We start from the raw sequence: 15224 nt of genomic DNA, 5'->3' as shown, positions 1-15224 counted from the left end.
GTTCGAAATAGCGCTGCAGCCTTTTAACTATACATATCTTGTCGTCAGGTCCGAAACATTCACGCGCACTAAAAAAGATGTTTATATATATATATATATGTGTATATATATATATATATATATATATATATATATATATATATATATATATATATATATATATCTTCGCCCATACAGTCATAGCCTTCGCCACGAACTTCACCGATTATCAAAGGTAGGCAACAAGGGCGTTATCTGGTCGCGTAATTATTCCTGGTGGTTCGAACAAACCAGTATAGTGGCAGCCTTAATTCAAGATCCTAACAGCTCCAGATTTAGAAGTCACCGCCATCACCGCCGTCTTCCTGCTCGGGCATCATTTTAACGAAGTGAATTGAATCAAATTCTGGTGCTTTACGTACCAAAACCACGATTTGATTATGAGGCACGCCGTAGTAGTGGATTCCAGATTAATTTTGAGCACCTGCAGACCTTTTGCCCCCAATGTAGGGGACATGGGCGTTTTCGCATTTCGCCTCCATCGAAATGCGACCGCCGCGACCGATCATAACGAAATCGTCATGATGTAAACACCGATGCAACTTCGGCATTCTTAAATGGCGTAAACTTTTGCGAACTGCCTGGATGGATTGCTTGTTATTTATAGCATCATCACGTGACTTGTTTGGCGGACCTTTACTGTTACATATGCCGATGCTCTGGGTGATGGTCTTGGTTAAAGTTCCGTTTAGCCAGAGGTCACCAATCGACGAGTTCCATTTAACAAAGTTTGCCAACATTGAGCCTATGGGCGGCCAACCAAAGCTAATACTTATTCCGTTCAGTTTATCCGGCATTTCCGCTTAAGGAAGTTTACTTGATCCATAGTCAATTGGATTCGTTCCGAACGTTTCATGAAACGCAACAATAGTTACTATTTCAGTGTTTTTGTGTATTCACTGTTTTTTTTAAAATATATGTATAAATAAAACCTGATAGCAAATGTCAACATAGCTGGACATTGTGTCTGTAATTACACAAATCACGCAAATAATTTTTTAAAATACAACTTACTTGTGCACCACTTCTGGGGTTGCATGACGCTCTATAGTAAATATACTTCTTTAAGCCACACTTAGTTTATGAAAAATGTAAGATTGCACGCGTGATACGCCTGTATCCCATACTTGCTAAACGCGTCGAACATATTTACGTTAGTACAAACTGGAGTCAAGAAATAATTACTTATAAAAAAATTCTTTAGCGTATCGTAGCATTGCGAGCAGCTACTCGATCCAAAGAAAGATTAAATTTCAATATGCAGTAGGCGCTTCGCCACAAAACATGCGTCAATGCGCCCTAAAACCGAAACTGGAAGTGACACCGAAAAGAGTACACCTATCGCGAGGTAATGTAGCGATAAATGCTATAGCCACACTACGACTGCTGCGCATGCACAAATAGTTCACACCGAACAACAGTGGAGTAGGAAATAGCCTTTTTTTTAGTCCGTGTAGGAGAAGTGTAGCGCCGCCCACTTAAACAGAGCCATATTTTACATCAGCAGTGTAACATGAATACTACACTTTTCGCAGTGCGGTTTCGGATGAGTGGACACAGCAGACGACAGACAAACAGGCTGGCAAACGTGTAGCCCCACTATGCATGCGACTGTCGGCGCTGACAGGACGATAGCGAATGTTCTCTGCAGGGAAAGCAGGGAAGTGCGAGCATGATCGTGTGTCAGACAGGAAGGTGAGCGAATCTTACAAGATAAAATTATCCTACTCACGAATGGTGCAGGCTGATTCAGGCTCCGTGCTGTGTTAATATGTGTGTTGCGCATTCGCGGTGCAATTAGCTGCAGTTTGTCTAGATTTGTTGCTGAAAGGGAACTCGTACATTGGCGTTTAGTTTCAGGCAAGGGCGTATACGCAGCTGTAAGTGGGAAGTCATGCGAAGTGCGGAGTCGGCCGCTTTTCATCTACTCATGGAGAGGAGGACGCGCAGTCCGCTCTGATTGGCTGCAGTCCTGTCAGCCAAGTTCAGCACACGACGTCATAGCCTCTGCCCGGCACTATGCGCGATCCAGCACGTAGTGTAGGTAAAACAAATAGCCCTAGCAGTAGCACTGCGCTTTACAATTCGCGTAGCTGGCCCATTCTTCGACTAATCTTTCTGTAGTTCTGTAGCCGCACTGCGATCGCGGCGCTCAAACGTGCAGCCATGCGGAAATTTTCATATTTCGCGGGTTATTCACGACACTGAAACAACGCTGAAATTTTGCTAAAGGGATGTTTCCTAGAACGCTGTATAACTTCTGCATTGAAAGTATGTTTCTAAATTGACTACTTTGCTGTGTTGATTTATTAATCCTTGAGCGCAAACAAAAAGAATGTAAAAATTGTTTCATTTGCTTCATAGACGGGAATACAACACCCATTTTATGGCATCCTCCTCTGTTATGTAAATAAAAAGGCTAAACTTGCTTTATTTGTGGTATGTCACGCTCTGTTACAGCACACACACATATATTTAAACACTGGCAAAAGGTAGTTATGAACGTAAGATTCTTTCAAAGTTAAAATCAAAACCGGAACTGAAAAATTTTAGGTTGTTCAGTAATAAAAAACTTCTATTTATATTAAAATATAAAAAAAATAAATTTTATTTAAAATATAAATTTTATAATGGTTGTGTTTATAATATTATGCATAAAAAGTTTAAAATAGCAGTTTAGTGCGGAACAGTTATTCGGTGCGGCGCTACACAAACAACAAAAATGGCGTCCAAAAGCAGCAGCTTTATGGATACGAGAGCTGAACTCGCCGAACTCGTAAAGCGCAAGGCCGAAATAGCGGTGCGTAAGTCTCACAATTTCAGCAAAAAACGTTAGTCAGTCGTCTCGACGCGCATACTCCACCCAAAGCCTTTCGGTTATGAAATAACCGCCTTATCTTTCATCTCTTTCAAAATGGCGCTAGCACTGGTGCAACATGGGGCCGTTTTGCGTATACCAGCCCGCACGTGTTTTTGTTTACGTTTTAGGAGCGGCAGCTCTCAGGCGACGGATCGCTACCTGAATGTGTTTACGTGTGAGCCTAACCTTTCACCTTGCTGTGCTGCCGCAGTACTGACTGCGCTAATTTGAAATCAGCATTTTAATGCGCGCGCCGCAATTTGGCGCGCTATAACTCCTTCATTCGCGCGTGCTCTTAATGTGCAGGACACTCTCGCAAACCTCGAGCGACAGATCTATGCATTCGAAGGCAGTTACCTGGAGGACACGCAGCTGTATGGAAACATTATACGAGGCTGGGACCGGTACTTGGCGCCGAACAAGTAAGTAGTTTCGTTTCTCGCGCTTCTGTTTTGAGCCGCAAACGGCCGTATTGGTTGGCGATTGTGAGTTGCGTTGTAGTCGCAGCCCACGAGCGTTAACCTGCCATTTGTCTTTGTGATTTAGCCTGCAACTGCAATTGTGACTGTGATATGCATGCCAGAGTTGGACTCTTGTAATCGGCGCTTGCTGTGGTTGTTTGTGGCAAGCCGTAGAAGTGAAACTGTTTGATACTTCCATTATCTTTTTCTTTTGCGTTCAAGTTTCGACGAAGCTCGGCATAGTTCTGTTGATCCACTGCTCGCGCAAATAGTTCGAGCTGTGACATAAGGGGTGTAGAAGGCTGAAATGTGTTTAGATATGTTGCATACTTCTGCATGCACATCACCAATAATGCCTCGACAATCATCAAACATTGCCTTCGACCTCATGACATTCCTTCGTCAACATTATAATGTCTACAACGGTGTTCTTGACATTAAGTTTGTGACCTGTGCGGTGCGTAGACATTGTGTAAAATAAAAATAAAGACAATTGTGTGTGTCCCATTTAGTTGTATAGCATGTAACTGACTGCTTCATGAACGCTTTACCTCACAGGTATCCGAACATTGGGTCTGCAATGCATTTAGCCCGAGCAGCGCGGGAAAGCTTGTGTTTTAAGGTGCACACAACAGCGTGTGCACAGCTTCACAATTCTTTCACACAAAGTGTACTTCTTGTGGGCTGATTGGCCACTCAACTTTGCAGATCGAATGTGGCAGTGAACCCTTTGAGATAAAACAAGTGTGTCACTGAGGCCTTAACAAAGCAAATGTAGTTTGCTAGGTTATTCTGTGCAGTGCGTTGCCAGCACTAGTGCGTGCATGCACTTGGCATGTACTTTGCTGCCAAGTGCAGTGAGCTGTTATCGCTGACATAAAAAGAACTAAGGTGGTCTCCTCACCATAGTGCGATCATAGTTTATCCCTGCCCTGCACGTGCCTATTCAAAGTTTCAGCTAGTTTAGCTTACACATTACAAGTTCAGCAGCTGTGGACCACATTGAAATGTTTTCGTTGTGTTACAGCACAAAGAGGTGTGGACTAGAAAAGTAAGGATGACGTGAGTGTTGTGTGCCGCAATTTTTCACCTTGCTCAAGAGCAGCTTACAGCAGGGTTGTTTTGTTTTTACGCGAGTGTTTCCTCTTTCATTTCGTTATTGTCGTGCTCATTGTACAGGAGAAAATCGGGAGCCACTTAATGGCCACATGAGAGTCAGATTGTGCGATAAGTCCTGCTGGTCCTAGCATGCAGGTCATAATTCGTCTTAGTAGTGTACGAGTCTCTTTAGTCTGGCTAAATAAGATCTGTGGTAAAAAAAATACATAGCAGTTAAAGCAATGCACATGTGGCATATCAGTTTTCTTCAAGCTGAAGTTTAACAAAAGACACAGCTCACAGGAAGGCAGAGACTCGGGAGTGATCTACAGCGATGCAACAAGCCGATTGTCTTCATCAGGTTAACGTAACGTCCCGACGACAAATCTCCTTGTCATTATGTTGGCTCCAGATTGAAGCTGCGCTTGTTGGACTGATGTTGCTTGCATCATTTTTTATGTTGTAGAATATGTTCCTATTGGCACTGTAAAGGTGTAGACTGTGTTTCAGTTATCAGTACACCTTCGTTTCAATGTTGCACAGCTGGCGATAAGGTGGGTGCAAAAAAAAAAAAGAAGAATATAAATTTGAATTACCTGCTCACTTTTGCTCGTGCTGGTGCCTACTCAATGTGCCAGCCGCTCACCTGTGTCACACTATTGACATTATGTGCTGCTTGCTTTTATTCGGCTGTGAATGATCTACCAGTGGCTGTAAGAAGCTTCACAAGAGCTGGTGTGCAGAAGTGTATTAGTTTGTAGTGTTGGAGTTATGACATGTAGCAAGGTATTGACAGTCCTGTGCAATCTTCTGTACCTTCACAGCAGTAGCTTGAGCTGCCTTACTGGCCCAAACATGTGTCTTCTTTAATTTGGCTTTAATCACATTTACTTCTTCTTTGGTTGCATTTGGTGATTAGGAGGCACACAACTGGTCAAGGAAAGGTCTGGTGCCATTTGCGCTAGCAAAGCATCTCATGAGAAGCAACGGAAGTATGTGCTTCTTGTGCAGTGCACTGATCATTGCTCATGAGCCCATCTACTTCACGAAAGGGAGAACTTATCCACCAGACAGGAACACAAAGTTATAAAGATTTCCTTTAGGGCTGGGTGATTGATCGATTATTTGATTAAAACTTTACTTACAATAATAATTTTTTTATTGTGATTAATCGGTTAAGCTCACATGAACGAAATCAGGCAAGTGCTGACATGAACGCTGCCACTTCTCTTGCTTAACAACAAAGAATTGGGAACCAGTTCCGACTACGCTCACACATGCCCACTGCACTTGCGACAAACTCCGTTGAAATGTTTAGTTTTCCTGTTCTTCTTTGCTCGCTTTGCTTGCTTAAGGTGATGCTTATCATTCCACACACATAAAATACTCTTCTTAGAGATACTGAAGTTCCAAATCGACACCCCCTGCAGAAAATAATAGCATAAGAAGCAAACTGAGGATTTAGGTTCCTTCCACCTGTTGTTGAACCCACTTGTAATGATACTGGTTTTAACAATATATCGAATATAACAATGGGATCTTTTTTTGCACTTGAATATTGTTATAAATGGGTTCGACTATGTAGAAGTTATTACTTTGATGACTACGCAGTTGGTTTAGATGCATGTTAAAGAGCCCCGTGTTGTCGAAATTATTCCAGAGCCTCCCTTTATGGCAGCCCTTGTGTTCCACTATGCATTTCTGGCTAGTTAAGCTCCGTTAAAGGGACCCTGAAACGATTTCCTACAAACATAGTGAGTTGTTACAGTGGGTCCTTCTGATCATTCATTGACACATCTAAGTGCTCCGTGTAAAGCGTGTAATTTATTATAAGGTTTTAAAAATGCACGTCCAAAAACCGGATCTTATGATCCTGTGGGAGCTCGTAGGTAACGTCAAGGGGCGCAAGGCATTCTTGGACTATTGGCACTACCGAAGGAACCTCAGCCTCAAAGTCGGCCGGAGAACACTGAACACAAAACAAAAAATCGTCCACAAGTGCTCCGTGTAAAGCGTGTAATTTATTATAAGGTTTTAAAAATGCACATCGCTGCCGATCGCAGCACACTGCTTGGCGGAATTTTAAGCCACTCCTACCTATATGACGGAAACCACCCATGTGACATCAGTGGGGCGAGCTATCCGATTAGCTAACCAGGGTGCATGATCGACAATTTTTCCAACTTTATGGTAAACAAATGATGTTTATAACAGTTGGAATGTTAGTTAATTTGTTTTTAGAAAAAGAAAATAACATAAAGAGAATGCACAAGAACAATTTCTCAGTACACTTAAGCACTTCCGGCACACAGCAAGTGTTGTCTGCTTGTGTTACAATGTGCTCCGTCTTTGATGAGAGCTTCGCCGTCAGTGTCGGCCTGTCTTTTTACGAGCGCTATGATTCGACTTTGTTGCGCTGTGGACTGCAAACGTGGCGACTGGCAATATGTCAAGCTGCGACATCGTGTCCCTCTGCAAGCCAGTAGACGAGTGGACTGGCTGCAGTAAATTTAATTGCCGCTATCCGATGGACGCCAGGATTTGCGTGATTATGGCTGTCCATTTACACCGGAAGATTACTAATGCAGTAGTGTTTCGCGAGTCCGGTATTAGGGTAAATGCAAGCGCAAGGGTACAGGGCCTGGCCGTGTCCCCTTGCATGTCGTTTCACGGGATGAACAGAAGCGCAAATGGGAGTGGTCTGCACGGTGCAGCCACCTGGTGGCATAGATAGAGCTCAACCAGACACAGCAGCAGTAAGAAGATGTATTCTTCTTTGCTGCTGGTGTAAATGTTTCGCAGGAGTGTAATCGTTAACATGTTGTTTTTGTAAATGTTTAAAATGTTTTACACTTGGTTAGAGCAATATTAGCCCTTTCTTTGGCTGGTTAAGCTCTGCGCCAACGGGTGGCTGGACCGTGGAGACCGATCAGGCAGCTCACGTACGTCTACGCTAAAGTTCCTTCATCCACTTGAGTTTATGCCTCAATCGTTCTGTCGAAATATTCAGGTAGTGTGTGATTACCGGAATACCAGACACGTTTGGTGCTACGACAGAATGCTCGCAACGCACGCTGCTTCTGTAGCTTTCGCTTGGGATTGACGGTCAACCCGCTAGCGAAGATGTTTCGCGCGAGCAGGCCCCAAAACAACCGGAAATGGACGTTGTGACGTTGTATCGTGACGCAGAACCAGTGAAGGCGGAGCTTAGCCCCGATCGCTCAGTGAACTAGTTGAGGAGGAAAAGCATGGCTAGGGAGGAGGGTAACTTGTAATCACTTGTAGCTCCATTAATACGTAACGCTTCACTTAAATTGTGGCCTACACGTCTACAAAATTTGTCCGAACCATTTCAGGGGCCCTTTAAGCCATCAGTCAACCAGTTGAAGCAGCATAATCTGGCAGTGATTGCTTTATATGGTGTTAATGATATCGATAAGTATAACATTTGACAGTCCAAATACAAGGTTGTTGCATACTGACAGCCAGATAACATGTCCTTATCAGGTTGCCTTGCAAGTATTTGTTGCATTTTCATTTTGTTCTCTACCTGGTTGTATGACACAACATGTTGCCTCAAGAAAGGGCTCCTCCTCATGGCTATTTCTTATTGCATTTGTATTTGCTATCTACAGGAACACAAACAGCAAGGCAGACAAAAGGAACCGCAAGTTCAAGGAAGCTGAACGTCTCTTCTCAAAGTCTTCCATCACTTCCATGGCTGTAAGTGTGGTCTCGTTTATTACCTGTGAGGTTGCGTCTTCTGTGATGCTTAATCTGTCAACTCCCGCTATAAATTTTATTGTTGTGTGAAATTTTCTGGGCATTATATCCTACTCCAAAGTATTCTGAACACGTCTTCACCTGACCTTACCTGCTCAGCATGCAAAACGGACACTCACACAAGCATTTATCACCTACTGTGAGCGTGCAGTGAGCGTAGGTGAATTATTTATCGCCTACTGTGAGCATGACCCAACGTTCCAAGCACCTGGGGTTTAGCAGCAGACCTCGAGGATTAGATCCAACCACAAGTGAATGCGAAAGGCACCCTCCTTGCACAGTACGCATTCTTCCGCCGAACAGGCACCATCCACCTCCTTTAGAGGTGCTTTGGTTGTCATCCTTGAGATTGACTGCTGATATCGCGGTGTTCCTCCTCTCTCCTTTGCTCCCATACCAACCTCTTCCAATTTAATCCATGAGCCAGCTTTGTGCTAATAAACACAGTATTCATTCATCCTTTCCTCAGCATCACCAATTTATTTAACCCCTTCACTTCTGCCTGTCTGGTGTTCCACAGCACGTTTTCCTGCTCAACGCGTCCTGCGTTATGAAAAAATCACTTTGATTTCTGCTACAGACATCGTATTTACAGAATGTCTGATTTATATTGTTGACAAGAAGCTTCACAGCAGAAGGAGTAAAAAAAAAAGATATAAAGTGAGCATAAATAAGATTAAAATGTGCAGGAACGACAGAGTGAAGCTTTGTTCTTTTTTCTCTCAAATTGGCCTCTTAAGAGTCTATGACTTCGCTCTTGAGAACTAAGCACAGCCTCTAAGATTCTGCTGCGCACTGTTCTGTGGTATGTGCTAAAAAGAATGAGCCCACTTTGTGAAGCCTGTTCACTTTTTTCAAGCCTGTTTCTCTGGTTTCAACGGCTAAGGCAACAGAGGGAAGTACGCTGAGCGTGAAACTTTATATTGCTTTACTATCAACTTCTGTTTAATGTGTAAACAAGTATGGCCATCTAGTCTGCGAAACCTAAAACTAGAAGGTAGCCTGTAGTGTGCTGCCATCTGTGAAAAACTATGCTACTAATATATTATTATGACTTATGTATTTCAAAGTAAGTTTGCATATTTAGTCTGTTGCTCCGAAAACATTCTCAAAACTCATTAGGTTGAGTCTTTGACCCTTTTAGGATGCAGTGTAATCATTTTCGAATAATAATCTATTTACTTGTCCTCAGGAAGCACTGGCTCTATTCCATAGCCTCATGAATAGCTAGAATGAAAATTTTAAGCCCTTTGACTTCAACATAGTGGATGGAATAGATGCTCTCAAGGATGCAAACACAGCGTGCTGGAATTTTGGATTTAATGTTGAATTTCGTATTTCATGTCTAACGCTATGTGATGTCAGTTATTACATTTCCAGCCTTTTTTAAGTAATGACACCTTGAAGGGATAAATTTGCATTGTAGTGTTCATTGTATTGCCCCAAACTGTTCTGTTGTTTACAAGTGCCACATCCTTCCAAATTTCGTATTGGTGTCAATGTTCACAATCCATGGGAATTATAGGATGTCGTGTCACGAAAAGCTGCCTTTCTCCAGCAAAGTAGTGCTGAGGTACCTCTCGCACAGGCATCTACATCTGCATGCTTGAACATAATTGTGGTTACGTGGAATAACAGCAATGCTCTGTGACCGACAGTGAGAGGATAAATGTGATTACATCATTATGCTATCACACCTGTTTGCAAGATTGCTTATTCTGCTGCAGCTAGTCTGCCTGGTTTAGAAGTTGACCCAAACTCACTGGTATTGCCTCTCATAACCTTTAGGTATATGGAGCACTGGGTGAGCTAGATTGGTTTTACTTCTATCGCTTTCCTTGAAATAACGCAGAAGTGCTTTACTTGGTGCTCAAGTAGACTGTAGCACACGTTAGTGCATGGTTTGCAGTGAATAACATACATGTTACCCATGAGTCGTTTGTTGCTGCAGTTTTTTCCAGACTCTTTGCTCGAAAGGGAGTCCATCGTAAGTCATTGCTGCACCTTCTGCAGATCACCCGTTCCCTGTTCTTATGGCTCTTGTTTGACCTTGTGTTCTCATTCGTTCTGCCGTACCTTTTGTCCTTTTGTCATGAGTTGCTTGTGCATTGCTGCTGCTTGTGCTTTTGAGTGCATGCCCGCCGACTGGCAGCCTTAGCAGATGCAGAAAGTGACGGCACTATATTGAAGGTAGTAGGCTTGCATTGACTACCACCATGCAACCACTCTGGCTTTTTACGTGTTCCTGAGTGAGGACATGAGTGTTTTTTTCATTCTGCCACCATCTAAAATGCGGCCACTATGGCTGGTGCTCAATTCTGCAACCTCTTGAGATCCGGAGCGCTGCCATGTGGTGTCTCTCATAGCCCAGTCACTGAGCAAGAACTATAGGAGGGAAATCTTTGCTTTCTCCAGTGTGCGTTCATTTAAAATGTGTTCAAAATGTCAGAAGTGGCTTAGGGCCCCTTAGGTGTGCATAGTGAATGGCTTGTTTTTGCATAGCATAGTACATTCTTCAGAGTAGATGTCACATACCAGAATATATGCCATCACATATTGCCACCAGTGTCCACTAGATGTCACATACCAATGTGGTTGTCCACGAAGATTGGGACAACATGCTTGTGGCCACATGTTATGATTGGTTTTACAGTAGTAAACCAGAATCCTTATGTTGCATGACACTTTTTTAGTGTGATATCATAAGAACCCAACAAACACTGATACCAAGGACAACGTAGGGGAAATTACTTGTGCTTTATAAATGAAATAAAGAAATGATACATTAATGGTAATGAAAGTGGATGAAAAGTGGGTTTATTGACCGGTTGCCTTCAACCAAAAAGATAGTGTTCTCGTGACGCCTGTGGCAGAAAGGATGTTCCACATCCACCGCCAAGGTTTGTGAGTGGTGGCACTGGCTAACACTCCCAGGGTTCTACAAGGAAACATAAATAGCCAAGAAAGTGGACGGGGAAATGGCGCTGTGGTAGCTCAATTGGAAGAGCATCGCACGCGAAATGCGAAGGTTGTGCGATCGTTACCCGCCTGCGGCATGTTGTTTTTTCATCCACTTTCATTACCATTAATTTACCATTTCCTTATTTCATTGATAAAGCACAAGTAATTTCCCCTACGTTGTCCTTGGTATCAGTGTTTGTTGGCTTCTTATGATATTACTAATAAAAATTGGGCCTCTCGGTTAACCCCCTTCTAGTTTTTTTAGTGTGAAGCATTCTTTACCTCATTCTTGGCACATTGTGGTAGGCAGGTAGGTTCCTGTCTCGCTTTGCTTTAATAAAGACATAATGTGTGACTGATGGTGGAGTCGAAGCTCGGGATGTCATTAAGCACAGCAGACCAGTGCTCTGACCACTAAGCCACAATTGCACACATACTTCTCTCCTGCCAAGGGCAGACAGCTGTTTGAAACACTCTGCATGCATGCCACGTGCCACTTTCTCAACTTCTTTCCCTGCGACAGCTTGGGCTTTGCAGTGCCTTGTTAGATTTCACTATCTCCAGGACTGGCCCACTTTCCCTCATACTTTCCTCATAATAGTTTACACTACGTAGAAACTGTGTGATGTACTAACTTCATGATTGCCCAACTTAATCACATTTTAGCATTCCTTTGCTGAAGTACAAATCCCATTTCTGTTTTAACATGTGCCATATGATGTAGTCATAGGTACATGTGATTGTATAACACATTGCTGCTGATGTTCCAATCCGTGTTTCTCTCTCTTACGCTCGTCCACTACCCACGTAAAAACAAACATTTGTCTTGTTGAGAACTGCATTTGAACGACCGACATATAAATCATGCCTTTGCTGCCATTCAACCATCATTAATGTGGTCATCATCGTGGTGCTGTCGTCACACACACTTAAGGCACATTCACACCGAAAGCGGAGCGTCTAAGCGGACAAGCGTATTTTCAAAGTGGCGAGGCGGCAAGCGCCCACGCCTGTTCAGACCAGCCACGTTGTCCGGCTATCCGCGCCGCCGGGAAGGCGGGGCATCTCGCAATTTCTTTAACAATTTCACGGACGTGCCGCCATCTCGTGGCACTTTGGGTTTGTACGCATGCTTTCGATATTTTTTTTGTCATGGGTTGGCGCGCTCCCGTCCGCTATCTACTTCTGCAAAATGATGAGCTCAGACGAAGAAGACGAGATCGTTGGCATATTCAAGATTTTCAAGATTTGATTTGATTGACTTGGTTCAAGTCGATTTTCAAGATTTGTTACACCGCAACACAAAAGAAGGTATAAAGTGACGACACGGCGCCGTGTCATCGTTTTATACCTTCTTTTGTCGTTGTCTTGTCTTGCGCTGTAACAAATGAATCCCAACCAACTGGCCCAACTTGCCATTTTGACGCTTTTGAATAACAGAAGCGAAAAGCCCAGGGAAAGACATTAGTTTACATTCGTTCACCAGCGCTTCCGCAGTGTCGGGTTCTGATTGGCTGCGGCCAAAGCGGCCAACTTATCTGCGCAAAAAAAATCGGTCCAGGCGCGATCCGGCCAAGCGGGCGCGTATTTTCCGCAAAACGGAAAATCCGCGGCCGCTTGTCCGCTCTGCCTTCGGTGCGAACGTGCCTTTATGCTCCCAACCCCCACAAACACAACTACTCGATTTACATAAACACTTTGGTTCATCTGGTAATGGTTTTTGGAACGCAAAATAATTCTGGGTGGCCAGGTGCGTGCAAAATGCTTCGCATATGATCAATTCTCACTGTGCATGGGATCTGCACATTAAAGAAAGCAAGAGTTGGGAACACCTTTGCGGTATTTGCATCACTACTGAAACATTCATTCCAACCAGATAAGTCAAAGATAGTTTCTCATTGTATTGACTCTTCTTTGCAATTTGGTAGAAGGTTCCACGACTTTATTGTCCAGCTATTCTTAGTTTATCATGGTAATTGAGAGAAAAGGGGGAGGCAATATGGTTATACAGTTGACTTCCGTTGCTTTGATTTTTCGGTTAATTCCATCCCGACCGAATGTCCTGGCTGGTGCCGATGCCTTTCTATGGGCCCGAACTTTGGTTATTTTGATCCTAAAATTGGCCTTTGCGGGAGAATTCGAGTTTTACCAGGCAGCGTGCATGCGCCTGACCCCTATGGTGATCCCAATAGGGACCCTTTTAGTGGCAGCATCTATCTCAACAGAGCTGAGGCGAGAGTGAATATGTGAAGTGCATATCATCTTTCAGAAATGCCTATTTTCGAGCAACAGCCGTAGCTAACAATGTCCGATTACAGTATTTACCCTACACCAAAGTGCATATTTCTATTTATTTCAAGATAATTGGGCCAAAAATCGCATGTGCGGCGCACTTGGATATGAAACCAAAACCACTTTAGTGGCATTCTTATGCTTTACTGCGCAACATGATGTATTGCAGCAGAGCTTATGTTGAATAACCGTGCGGCAATCCTTGCTTTAGGAAGCCGGCCACCATTGTGCAACACATATTAAACCCTTGCCTATATTTCTTGCTAAAAAATCAGGTGCGCGTTAGAGTTCTACTTTGTTTAGGAGCTTGAACTTCATTTCTATGTTAGCACATGGAAAGTTGGCACGCATTTGATTTTTGAGCGGGTTAGAATTGGGTAAATGCTGCCAAATGAATCAGCCGTGCGTTTGGCATATTTTCTGTGCCTTCTTTTCCTTCAATTCACAGAATAATTTGATCAATTTTGTTTGTCCTGTCAGCGCTGCATTAACGGAAGTTCGCTGCTATGCACACACAAATATGGGGCTCCCGGTGCGCATTTTAACCAGAAATTTCATTTCGTATCGTAGGCTCTAAGCCCCTAGCCCCAACAACTACTGCCATTTTGGCATTGTGTGTGTGACATCAATAAGTGTCGGGCCACCGTGGTGTCATCTGCTCCGAAAAGGGGTAAACCACATGTGCAAGCCCTGCCGAAAGGGTACTGGCCCACCTCGGTCTAAGTGTGCCTCAGTCTGACTGCCGAAGTGCATGTGCTTAGACGAAACCTTGCGTATACTGCTGACATGGACCACACAAAAGACATTCCATTCTGTCACCTATCATTGTTGCCAGACTGCAGTACAGTTCAACTGCGATATAAAACAATTTAAATACAGATTTTATACGACACTAAATGCACTCGAATTTTGCTAGCTGGCTGTGGGACACATAGGGCTTAGCATGCAATGCATAAGTCAAGCTCGAAAATTGGGTATCACTCAGTCCACCTTTAATAATGGCATCTCAAGCCTTTAGTTGTGTATATATGCTTGCTTTCTTAAAACATGCCTTTTTGGCTCTATTAAAGTGACAATAAATGTTTAATTGAAAAATGTATTGGCTCAAATGCCGTGTATGTGTATAAGGTCAATAAGTGTATTTTCCTTGTTCTATTGTGGTCTGCAGACTTTTGAATGGGTTGAGTCCAGAAAGTCTTTGGACTTCACTGACAAAAAGTGCCAGATTATTACTAGTCCACAGGCTTTCTCTAGGGAGCCCATAGGCTTTGCTAAAAAACATCTATGGGCTGCCTAAACTATGTTCTTTTTTATTGTAAAAGCAATGCCAGCTGTTGTTCCAATCAGTGTTCTTCAGTATGCAAGTACGTGCTCACTTGTACGTCTTCACTGTGCTGCAACACTCCCTGCACCTGGAATCATGCGTACATACATTTGGGTGAACAACAAGTGCTATTGAATGCCCTGTTGTGGCAGCCTATTTTAACTGGCTTGACCTCGTAGCTTTGCTCATTGTTTTTGTCCTTTTCCTTACAGGCTGTGAGTGGCATTATAGAGAAGGATGAGCGAGGTAAGTCATGCTTTGGATTGAGTAATCAGGCTTCGTTTGTTTTCAATCTGGAAATGTTGCTTCTGTAGTGTACTAATGTAGGGAAATAAAGGGCAAACAGGGAGGTATAAAGTAGAATGCTTCTTACAGGCAGTAACTTTATTGCTATTTGACACCATCA

The 15224-nt window shown here is 43.3% G+C and overlaps 1 protein-coding gene across 4 annotated transcripts in view; it reads left to right on the top strand.

The window, feature by feature from the left end:
• Positions 1-1595: 1595 nt before the first annotated feature.
• The window catches only part of Eaf6 (chromatin modification-related protein EAF6/MEAF6), a 35994-nt gene continuing 22365 nt past the window's right edge, over positions 1596-15224 (top strand). The window contains exons 1-5 of one of the 4 annotated variants that reach the window (XM_065436848.2): positions 1596-1734; positions 3206-3321; positions 8094-8181; positions 10193-10228; positions 15031-15064. In XM_065436848.2, the coding sequence (XP_065292920.1) occupies positions 1678-1734; positions 3206-3321; positions 8094-8181; positions 10193-10228; positions 15031-15064 (331 nt within the window). In that variant the 5' untranslated portion in view covers positions 1596-1677. Of the gene's footprint in view, positions 1735-2726; positions 2840-2938; positions 3075-3205; positions 3322-8093; positions 8182-10192; positions 10229-15030; positions 15065-15224 lie in introns of those variants that run through there. The other 3 variants (XM_065436846.2, XM_065436851.2, XM_065436849.2) reach the window with 3 other exon arrangements.

Source organism: Dermacentor albipictus, chromosome 5, assembly GCF_038994185.2.
Source record: "Dermacentor albipictus isolate Rhodes 1998 colony chromosome 5, USDA_Dalb.pri_finalv2, whole genome shotgun sequence".
In the NCBI taxonomy this organism is placed as follows: domain Eukaryota; kingdom Metazoa; phylum Arthropoda; class Arachnida; order Ixodida; family Ixodidae; genus Dermacentor; species Dermacentor albipictus.
Note: the sequence above shows the minus strand (reverse complement) of the source record. Positions and strands in the feature narration are given on the sequence as shown.